Source organism: Coenobita brevimanus, chromosome 27 (assembly GCF_032717465.1).
Source record: "Coenobita brevimanus isolate Jiangsu-jjx chromosome 27, ASM3271746v2, whole genome shotgun sequence".
In the NCBI taxonomy this organism is placed as follows: Eukaryota; Metazoa; Arthropoda; class Malacostraca; order Decapoda; family Coenobitidae; genus Coenobita; species Coenobita brevimanus.
In genome coordinates this window covers 6938268-6948905 of record NC_136980.1, presented here as the reverse complement: position 1 = coordinate 6948905, position 10638 = coordinate 6938268, and the positions used below count along the sequence as shown (strand labels likewise).

Below are 10638 nucleotides of genomic sequence, written 5' to 3'. Positions count from 1 at the left end.
GTGACTGGTGAAGCTGTCTGACTTCGATTATTTTAGTACTGTAAAAGATGTTCGGCATTTTTCTTATTTTTTCGGCTATAAAACTTATATGGCATTTGAGAAAACTGAAAATAGTTTTTTTTCTTTCATGTGCCATCGCTGAATGCACTAAGAAAATGTTTGATGCAGGATGATTACAGTCCCTAGATCACATGCCCTTTATATCCGTCAAAGGTTGAGAGTTTTCCTCTCCTTTGCGATTTAGAGAGTTTTAAAGCACATGACTTTTCTCCATACCTTTTCACTTAATTCGGGTCATTTTCTATTAACTCTGATCTTCAAATGTAATTTGATTTGGCGTTATTAAGTAGAAAGTCGTGTATTGCGCATCTTGTTGCTCTCTTACTTCATGTGTTTGTTTACGGTGGAAGGGTTGGGTCGAAGAACATGACTATCATCATCAAATAACGTTTGTTTCTGTCTTTTTAGCGTCCCATCACCTGAAATAACGTGAGTAAGAGTGAGCTTAGAGTGTTAGGAAGTTATTAGAACATTAAGTGGTTGTACTTTACCAGAATTCTCTAAAATGGGCAGGGGAAAGGGTTTGCATTTGACGTATGATGGCGAGGTTTTTGACATGTTAAAGAATTAATGGAGTTTTAGTGTTCGGTGTTATATTTGATTGATGCCCGGTTTCCTTTACATGTTTTGCATCGTAACATGACATGAATTAGGCTACAACAATGATAGGGGGTGTTATGATGTAGTCTTCATATTTCGCTTTGGATAGGCAGGATGGATAATTTCTGTTGGTAAGGTGAAGGAATAGAAGCACTAAGTATGTAGTAGGTTCGACCACCCCGCCCATCCTGTACGAGGCTCCAAGGCATGAGCCTGCTTGCAACAGAGGTGTTGAGCAGTAGGTTTGTGATATAGTGTGTGCCAGAATAGGTTATGGGGGGTAGGTTTCCAGGATTACTCCCGTCAAGTTTAGGTTTCCAAGCTCACTCCCTTCCAGCTTAGGTTTCCAGACTCACTCCCAGTTTACTCACAGACTTCCATGACACACAAGGAATATGTAGCTACTTGTGAATAGTATTCTGTCTCTTGTTGTGGAAGTCAGTGAGTGGTATCCAGTTAGTGTTTTGAGAGGGAATTGCTGTAATCAGTACTGTAAAATTTTGTTGAGTTGCAATATTGTGAGTGTAGACTTCAAATCCTGATAGGTAAATGAGAAAAATTGCCATGGAATTTTGGTCTACAGAATACCAGATACATTATTATTAAGTTTTTTCAGTTAATTGTGTAGTAAATTGCAGAAAATATGCAATTAAAGTTCCATTGCTGCCCTGAAAGTTGATTTTTCTGTTTCTCACACTGTATAATATGTTAAGAATTGTGTGGAAATGGTTGTGAAATTTTGGACCCTAACACCGATTTGGAAATACAGGCTGATTAATAATTAACAATGCTGGTGTTATGTTTCTTAGATTTTACTGCCAGTTTGTGTAGTACAGTAGTACTGGAATAATGATGGCCCAATGATGATATAGTGTTGGCAGATTATTTATAGTGATGATGATAATATTTTTTATTCACTGTCATCTTAAATGTCGGGACCAACTGCCTAGCCCCGGGCTCCTATGCTCCTCATGGAGCAATGTAGGATTGGTTGATGGATGGATGGATTATTCATGAATGAATAAATAAGATAAAGGTAGTGTAACATCTTGCCATAACCTTCCTTTGTCACCACAGCGGCAAGATGTCAAGTGAACGAGTTACGATCACTGATGCCCTGAGCAATGTTGACGTCCTGGATGACCTGCCGTTGCCTGACCAGCAGCCGGTCATTGAGGCCCAGGCGTGCTCGGTTGTTTACACGGCAAATTTTGACACAAACTTTGAGGATCGCATGGCCTACGTGACTGGTGTTGCTAAGTATATGGAAGAGGCTGCCACACATGCTGAGCTGGTGAGTGTTGGTGATGGTTGGATAGTATTTGCCATATTAGTAGTAGTAGTAGTAGTAATAGTAGTAGTTGGTGTTGTTATTGGTATAGTACTGGTAGTAGTAGTTGTAGTAGAGACGATCCTTGCTTAATACCATGTTTAAGTTTATGGTTGAATGAGCAAGCATCAAGATATTAATTGCATGAAATATGCTCAATAGATTATATACAGTATAAGGGCTTGTGTATCTAGTCTACCCCACTGAAATACAGTAGAGGTAAATTTAGTTAGGTTGATGATGATCATGCTTTGCAGAGAAAATACTTGGAGAGGTGTCAGGAACCCACTGTAGAGGTAATGTTATACATGTGACATTGTCATTGTCATTTTATGTATGGGATGATGATGATGATGGTGATGTATAGGTACACACTGATTACATTCTTACCAACTTATGTGAAGCACAGTAGTGGGATTTTTTTTTTTTTTTTTTTTTTTTTTTTTTTTTTAACTAATGATCATTATGTTTGGTATTTTGCACGACTGCAGTATCTTACGTGCAATTCTGTGATTTTTATCTTCACCAATTAATCCTCTTGTCATTGAAGGGTTGAATAGGGGTTAAAATAGAAATGATGGTTACTTGTTTCTGTGTTGCTGTTCAAAAGTGCCTTCTGTACTGTACCTTGTCGTGTTCTTATACAGTAAAAGTCCTTTAATCTGAATGGCAGTGGACTGAGAATCATTCGGATTATCAGATTTTTCGGATATTTGGGTGGGACGCCTAAGACACTTAATTTCATGTTTAAACTGAAATTTTATCCATTGGATCACTTTTCATTTATTCATAATGCAATATGGCACATAATAACATTATGTATTACACAAATTTTTTTACTTAATAATGTATTACTGAAGACATGAACTGTAATTGCTAAATTAACCCTTTAACCGCGGGTGTCATTCCAGAATGACGTTGCAAAAACTGGACCAAACCGCGGGTGTCATTCTCGAATGTTTGTGAATATTTTGAATACCCCGCGTTTTTTCCGTGCGCGAATTGTTTCAAGGGAGAGTAGCTATTAAGTTCTTTCACTCCAGCCGACCCCCACCTCCCTCTTCCCCCCCCTGGGGCCCCACCTCCCACCCCCTGGGCCCCCCACCCCACCCCTGACCAAGCGCGCATCAGTATCTGTCCAGCTGTGTGAGTGACAACACATGTTGATGTGGCAGTGAAGTGCAGGCAATTACAGTGCCTTTTACCTGTCTCAGTGAACACAGAGTGGGTGTTTATCGTATGTGCAGTGTTCATATATGTTTATAGTATTATTATCAGAATGTGATTGGCATTTGGTAATGGTGTGTGAGCGAAAAATAGTGATTACAACACCGCTGATGTGGCAGTGAAGTGCAGGCAATTACGGTGCCTTTTACCTGCCTCAGTGAACACAGAGTGGGTGTTTATCGTATGTGCAGTGTTCATATATGTTTATAGTATTATTATCAGAATGAGGTTGGCATTTGGTAATGGTGTGTGAGCGAAAAATAGTGATTACAACACCGCTGATGTGGCAGTGAAGTGCAGGTAATTACAGTGCCTTTTACCTGCCTCAGTGAACACAGAGTGGGTGTTTATCGTATGTGCGGTGTTCATATATGTTTATAGTATTATTATCAGAATGAGGTTGGCATTTGGTAATGGTGTATGAGCGAAGGTAATGATGTGTGAGCGAAAAATAGTGATTTTACACCCTTCACTTCTAACGGCACTGCCCGTCCTGTGAAAGTCAACAAAGTCATGAAACCTACATCAATGGAAAGCTGAAGGTTAGTACTTTCTAATGGTACCTTATTTTTTTTCTCTAGCTTTATTCTGTGCAGAGTTATTAAGGTTTAAAGGTTTGTTTACATTTGGATGAAACCCCCGCGGGAGAGGATAGTCAGACCAAAACAATACCCGCGGTTAAAGGGTTAAGAGATGTTAACTGACCAGTAATGCGTAGTGTTGAAAACAGCAGTTGTAGGCAGGTAAATCCAATTAGAGAAAGTCCAGGGTTCATAATACAGTAATATGCTTGTATTGTAAAAGCACAAAAACTTAATATGTACAATATTACTGTGGAAAATTCCTTAATCCTACGGTACAGATCCAAAAGTGGTCGGTTGTTTACAAGGAGTTGCCAGTCCATGCATTATATACCTGATCCATGACCACTCCGCTCGGCACTTCGGTGCATTTGGCGCCCAGTTTGCATTTTTTAATATTTTTTTTTTTTTTTTTTTTACTTTTAGAGTTATTTTCAGCCTTCTTCAAAAATTTAGATTACTGGGATTTTCTGATTATCAGTGTTCGGATTAATGGACTTTTACTGTATTTATATTAAGCAACGTTGGGTCTGGTTAGTACTTGGATGGGTGACCGCCTGGGAACACCAGATGCTGTTGGCATCCCTACGTCAAGTGGGGTTGGTGGAGGATTAGTGCCCCTCCCTGTAAAACAATTAACTCTAAGCCCTTGGCCACCCTGTCTGGGATACATGGCGTCTGGCAATGAATGATGAATGAATATATGGTATATATATATATATATATATATATATGATGTATATATATATATATATTAGCAATTTATTTATTAGCCATGCCATTGTAGTAGTAGGAGACTGTGTTATGATGATGGTAATGATGATAATGATTTATAAAACAATTTTAACGACACTGTCTTTCTGTGTATACAGCTATTATCCTTTGGTTCAGTAGAATGGGAATGATCATGATCATTCTTGTTGTTATGACCCCAGGCTTATTGGAACATGAACCTAGTAGACTGCAGGCTGAGGTTGCTCATCTCCTGTGGTCCACCACCCTCCCTTCACAGAATAGGGAGGGAAGTGAAGGACAGTTAATCATTTTTGTAAAGTGTTATGTGTGTTTCTCATTTTATACAAAGCAATTTTGTACTGTACCTGTACTTTGCCTCTTTGTATATAGTGATGACTTTTTTTTTTTTTTTTTTGTCAATGAAATAATGGAAAACTAGATTAGGATGATGATGATTTATAATTGAGAAGTTTGTATGCACAGCTTTACCTGATGGACTAATGAACTGTTGATTATTTTATAATGATGATGGCATTAGTATTAGTTATGATGATATTGGTGTTGTGGTACTGATAATGATTTTTATAATGGTAATTGTTATGGCATTTGAGGGTGATGATGATATCATAACTGTAGTTTTGAAGATAAATTATATTGATCATGGTAATGTTTAATGTAGCTTGATACTAATGATGCATTTAGTAATAATAATGCTGACTAATTATATCAGAAATAATGTCTTGAAAGTGAAGATGATAGGAGTTTTAATGTTGGTGGAGATGGTGATGCATGATTATGATGATGATAATTATACTTTATAGAACAAGCTGCTAGAGGAAGGAGAACAGCATGCGGTAATGCTGTACACGTGGCGGTGCTGTTCTCGCGCCATCCCACAGCCCAAGTCCAATGAACAGCCCAACCGCGTTGAAATATACGAGAAAACTGTCAGGGTGCTGTCGGATGAGGTGAAGAAGCTTACAAAGTTTATGAATTTCCAGGTGGGTTGTTATTCTTCACGATGCTCATTGTATGTGGAAAGAAGTGTTATATTCAGCTGTGTAGGAGAGTTTATGTGATTGAAGTGGGGGAAGAGAGTGGGAAAGGGAGACTGAGGATGAGGTTGAACAGTGGAATAGAGAGGTATATACATGAGAGTAGTGTGAGATGGATGGTGAACAGGGTGACATGAAAGGAGTTTACTTAGTCACCCCCTTAGCTGATACGGTAATACATTTGGCTTAAATGGATGAACAGCAGCAAGGGCAAAGCTTGCCATGTTTGTTTCCTAACAGCAAAAGGCAGTAGATTTGTCCGCATCCAAGTGAAATGCTTGTGCCACCAGAGGACAACAGGAACTTTGTGTGAGGAGGGAGAGTAGTATGGTAGAGGAGATTTGAGCCAGGATAATGATAATGCTGCAGATAATAGCTCTTTATCCATCCTCAGCGTAAGGCCATAGACGTGTTTTGCAACCAAGTGAAGCGGTTATGCCACCAGGAGAAGAGGAAGGACTTTGTGTCTGAGGCGTACCTTCTCACCCTGGGCAAGTTCATCAACATGTTTGCTGTTTTGGACGAACTCAAGAATATGAAGTCTAGTGTCAAGAATGATTACTCCACTTATAGACGGTGAGGCATTGTCACTGTTAGTGCAGGTGTGGCAAACATTATAGCTTGCTTACTCTAACCAGGCCTAAAATTGCCATTTCTCCATCTTGAATGCCAAAATATAACAATATATAAACACTAAATTATGATACTAGTCATGAAGAAGTGCCATGAGAGGAATGTAGAGCCATAGTTTTGTCTTTTTCTGCCATTGAGCAATGTAAAATCTGCTTTAAAATAAAAAAATGTGGACCAGATTATGATGAAAGAACTGTAAGTCTAGTGATATTCATTATTTTCCTTGTATGTATGTTGTACAGAGCAGCACAGTTCCTGAAGGTAATGAGTGACACCCAGTCGCTGCAGGAGTCCCAGAACCTGTCGATGTTCCTTGCCACACAGAACAAGATTCGTGACACACTCAAGGAGAAGCTCACCGCCATACCATCTTATGAGGACCTGCTTTGTGAGTAGCAACAGTACTTGTAAATTGTTTTAGACTTAACCCATATAGGCCTACTTTAGTGGATGATTGATTCAAGACTCAGGGGAAGCAATTTTGCTTAGGCTAATGCTAAACAAGCTACAGTTTTACTCACCTCTGTAGTGTTGGTGTGAGGATAATTTTTGTCTTGGGAGGGGGAAAACACTTCCCCAGTATCCCTGCCTATTGTGAGAGGCAACTAAAAGGACCTCTCTGTCTCCAGTCTTTCTCTCTTTACTGTTGTCTTCTCTTCTTTGTTACCTCTCTCCTTGATACTGCCATGTTTCCTCCAGCCATTATTTTCCCCATGCTCCTACAGTGCCCTATAGCCGTATTATGGCTTGGTGCTAATTCTTTATTATTCCTTCCATCCAAGATCTTGAGGGCTTGGGCATTGTATGAATAAGCAGAATGACTGTGTGTTCCATTTCAGTGACTGCAATATTTGATAGGTCTGCCACTTTTATGGTTTCTTGTTGCTGTATCCTACCACACCCTATCCCTGAATGGAGAGAAAATGACAGGATGATTGCTGTATGATGCTGTACGTTACTGGATCCAGCCTTGCCCAGTCTTTTTGTTCATGTTCATTCAGTCATTTGATTATTAAGGCTCTTGAATGTTTACATGCAGTTTCATATCTAGCAGCCATTCTTTCAGTGTCTTATTCCTAAGGTCACATTCTAACCTTATCCCACATCTGTAAGTAAGAATAGGTATTGGGATAATGATTCTTTTCAACATAGTGTACTTTTTTTTTTTTTGTAGGAGACATAAACATCAACATGTACTTGTTTGAGATCCACATGCAGTTAACAGTTCTCACACTTTCATACTTTTCTCATTCTTCATTTCTGGACTCTATCTTGCTCCATCTTCATTTGGATATAGGGTTGAGGCTGATGGTGATTCTCCTCACTTCCACCTTGCAGGGTGATTTCATGTGTGTTGTGGGGATGACTCAGTGTTATCAGTGTCTGTCCTGAATCATTTAGGCTATTAATTTTGTACTCTGAATGCCACAACCATGGCCACACTAGCTGACTGAGCCGTCACCACAACACACAAGATGCTGTCACACAAGTTTCTACTGGAGTGCTCTTTAGAGCCACCTACTATTTCTTGTTATATTTGCATACACAGGGTGACCCATAAATAATGCTCCACTAGAAACTCATATGAAGGTTTCTCATGTGTTGTGGGATGGCTCAGTATGCTGGTGTAGGCATGGGTGAGCAGGGGGAGTAGGAGATGAATAAATAATGAAGAACAGACATAGAGAATGCTGACTGAACTGTCTCAGCAACACAAGAGAAATCGCTGATTGGAGTGGAAGAAGAGAGTTACCGTGTATAGGACACCCCATGTATCTCATCCTCAAGGGGAAGCTGTTTAGGACAGGGACTTGCTGTAAGTTTTTCATGTAGGGGAGAGGGGGAGGAATGGGATGGAAAGTTTCTTGGGTGTGATTGGTATGAGGAAGGAAGGCAGCGTGATGGTGGCGGACAAGAGAACGTGGAGGCATTTAATTTGTGGTCTGCTCCATTAGGGATGAAGGCATCAGGCTGGACATACATAGATAGCTCTCTCTCACTCTCTTAGGGTTGGATTTTTTTTTTTTTTTTTTTTAACCAACCCATTGTTTTTGGGGGTATTTTATTGTTTTTTTTTTTTGTTTTTTTCTTATTCCTAATATTTATATGTAAATCAGTTATAATAAGCAATTAAAAAGTAATTTAGAGTGAAACTACTGTATCTATCTATCTATCTATTGTCAGACGCCTCAATCCCGTTCAGGGTGGCCACAAACAAATCGCCTCCACGTCGCCCTGTCCCCCACCGTTTCACCGCCCCGCTCCCAACTCACACCCACCTCTCTCATATACATCTCCACCCCATTCCTCCATCTCATCCTTGGCCTCCCCCTCCCTCTTTCCCCCTCCACCTGACTCACATACACTCTCTTCGTCAGTCTTCCTCTCCACATGGCCAAACCACCTCAGTGTATTCCTCCTAACGCTTCCTATCACATCCACATCCACACCACAATGCTCCTTTATATTCTCATTTGTCATACTGTCTCTCCATGTGACTCCACAGGCTCCTCTTAAATAACTCATTTCCACTGCTCTCACTCTTGACTTGTGTCCTTCCAGCAGCGTCCAAGCTTCACTTCCATATGTTGGAGTTGGTATCACAATACTGTCACGTAGTAACTTTTCCACTTCCATGCTCACTTCCCTGCTTCTTATCACTGCTTTCAAGGAACCAGCAACCTTTCTTCCCTGCTGTACCCTTTCAAGCACTTCACCCTCCAAACCTCCATCCTTACTCATCACACTACCCAAGTACTTAAACGTACTCACATTTTCCAATTCCTCACCATCCAACCTCGCTGTACATTCACTGACTTCACCTCTCTCAAAGACCATCACTTTACTCTTCCCTACATTCACCTTTAGATTCCGTTTCTTACACACTCTCCCAAACTCATCCACCAAGCCTTGCTGCTCTCCTTGGTCTTCACTCAACACAGTATCATCTGCAAACAACAGTACAGGGAGTTTCCAAACACTACCCTTTCTCACCAGGGGCACTCCAACATCCACTACCCTACCTTGTACCTCTTTTATTACCCCATCCATGTACAGATTGAACAACCATGGAGACATGACACATCCCTGTTTCAACCCAATCTTCAAAGAGAAAAATTCACTCAGTTCACCATCCACATGCACTGCAGCCTTAGCACCATCATACATACTCTTCACAGCATTCAACAACTTCCCATCTACTCCATATATTCTTAATACTTTCCACAATCCTTGTCTATCCACCCTGTCATATGCTTTCTCCAAATCCATGAAAGCCACATACAACTTCTTTCCCTTCTCTAGAAACAAGGTATGCTAATAAATTCAGTGTGTTGTTTCATTATCCTTTACATTAAAGTAACAACTAAAACACAAGCACGTGAAACAAGGAACTTCCTCTCAAGATTAAAAGAAAAGTTTTTTTTTCTTTTTTTTTAGGGAGATCTTAATGGGTTTTAAAAATTGAATGTACTGTATATGTATGTAGACCTCATTTATCAGTATGATGTAAACCTACATTTTTGTATGTAAAATTTAACTATATACAGTATATTTAAAAAAAAAAAAAATTGGGGGGGGAGGATGGTTTGGGGTGTTTTTTTTTAATGCCAACCCTGCTCTCTCTCTCTCTCTCTCTCTCTCTCTCTCATGTATTTTTTATATATTATCCCAGGTGACGTAGTAAACATCAGCGTGCACATGTTTGAGAACCACATGTACCTAACCCCAAAGGAGAAACAGATGCTGGTGAAGGTGATGGGATTTGGACTCTTCCTCATTGACTCCGAAATCTGCAACATCAACAAGCTGGACCAGAAGAAAAAGATCAAGCTGGATAAGATTGACAAGATCTTTAAGGTAAGCTGAGTGAAATGTGGCTTTGAACTTGGTGACTATACTCTTTTTACTCTAACTTGGCCTCATTTTGTCGTCTTTCATCACGATGCTGAATTCTGACAAGATTGGTAACTATTCTTCTTCCTCTTAACTCAGCCTAAAATTGCCATCCCTCCATCTAGAATGCAGAGTTGTAGTAGTGGATTAACACTAGAATAAGATGTTCATCATGGAGGTGTTATAGAGAGGATTTAGAGCTGTACTATTGTCTTACTGTGCCACTGTGCTCTGTGCAATACCGTAACCAAAGTGTTGGCCAAGTTAAGGTGAAAAACTCTGCTGACTGTTGACTGCTGGCAAGCAAATGCTCATGTGGGGTTGTCCCATAGTTTCCCTCCTCCATTGATGTGTCTGCACTGTAGTGTGGCATGTGGTGTACAGTGCTTCACTGTATGTGCTATGTTATTTGTGTCTAATCTGCTAGATAGGCACGTGTCTTCTGTGATATCACCTAACCCAAATCTAAGCTGGTAACAGAGGAGGGCTGGTTAATAGCTAGATGAACTCATTCATCTCTGTT

General features: G+C 40.0%; 1 protein-coding gene across 1 annotated transcript in view; it reads left to right on the top strand.

Annotated features, from left to right (window-relative positions):
* The first annotated feature begins 411 nt into the window (after window positions 1–411).
* Cyfip (Cytoplasmic FMR1-interacting protein Sra-1) overlaps window positions 412–10638 on the top strand; it is an 86014-nt gene continuing 75787 nt past the window's right edge. The window contains exons 1-6 of the mRNA XM_080268405.1: window positions 412–489; window positions 1738–1954; window positions 5355–5534; window positions 5983–6164; window positions 6464–6609; window positions 9895–10079. Coding sequence (XP_080124531.1) covers window positions 1745–1954; window positions 5355–5534; window positions 5983–6164; window positions 6464–6609; window positions 9895–10079 — 903 coding nt within the window. The 5' untranslated portion in view covers window positions 412–489; window positions 1738–1744. The remainder of the gene's footprint in view (window positions 490–1737; window positions 1955–5354; window positions 5535–5982; window positions 6165–6463; window positions 6610–9894; window positions 10080–10638) is intronic.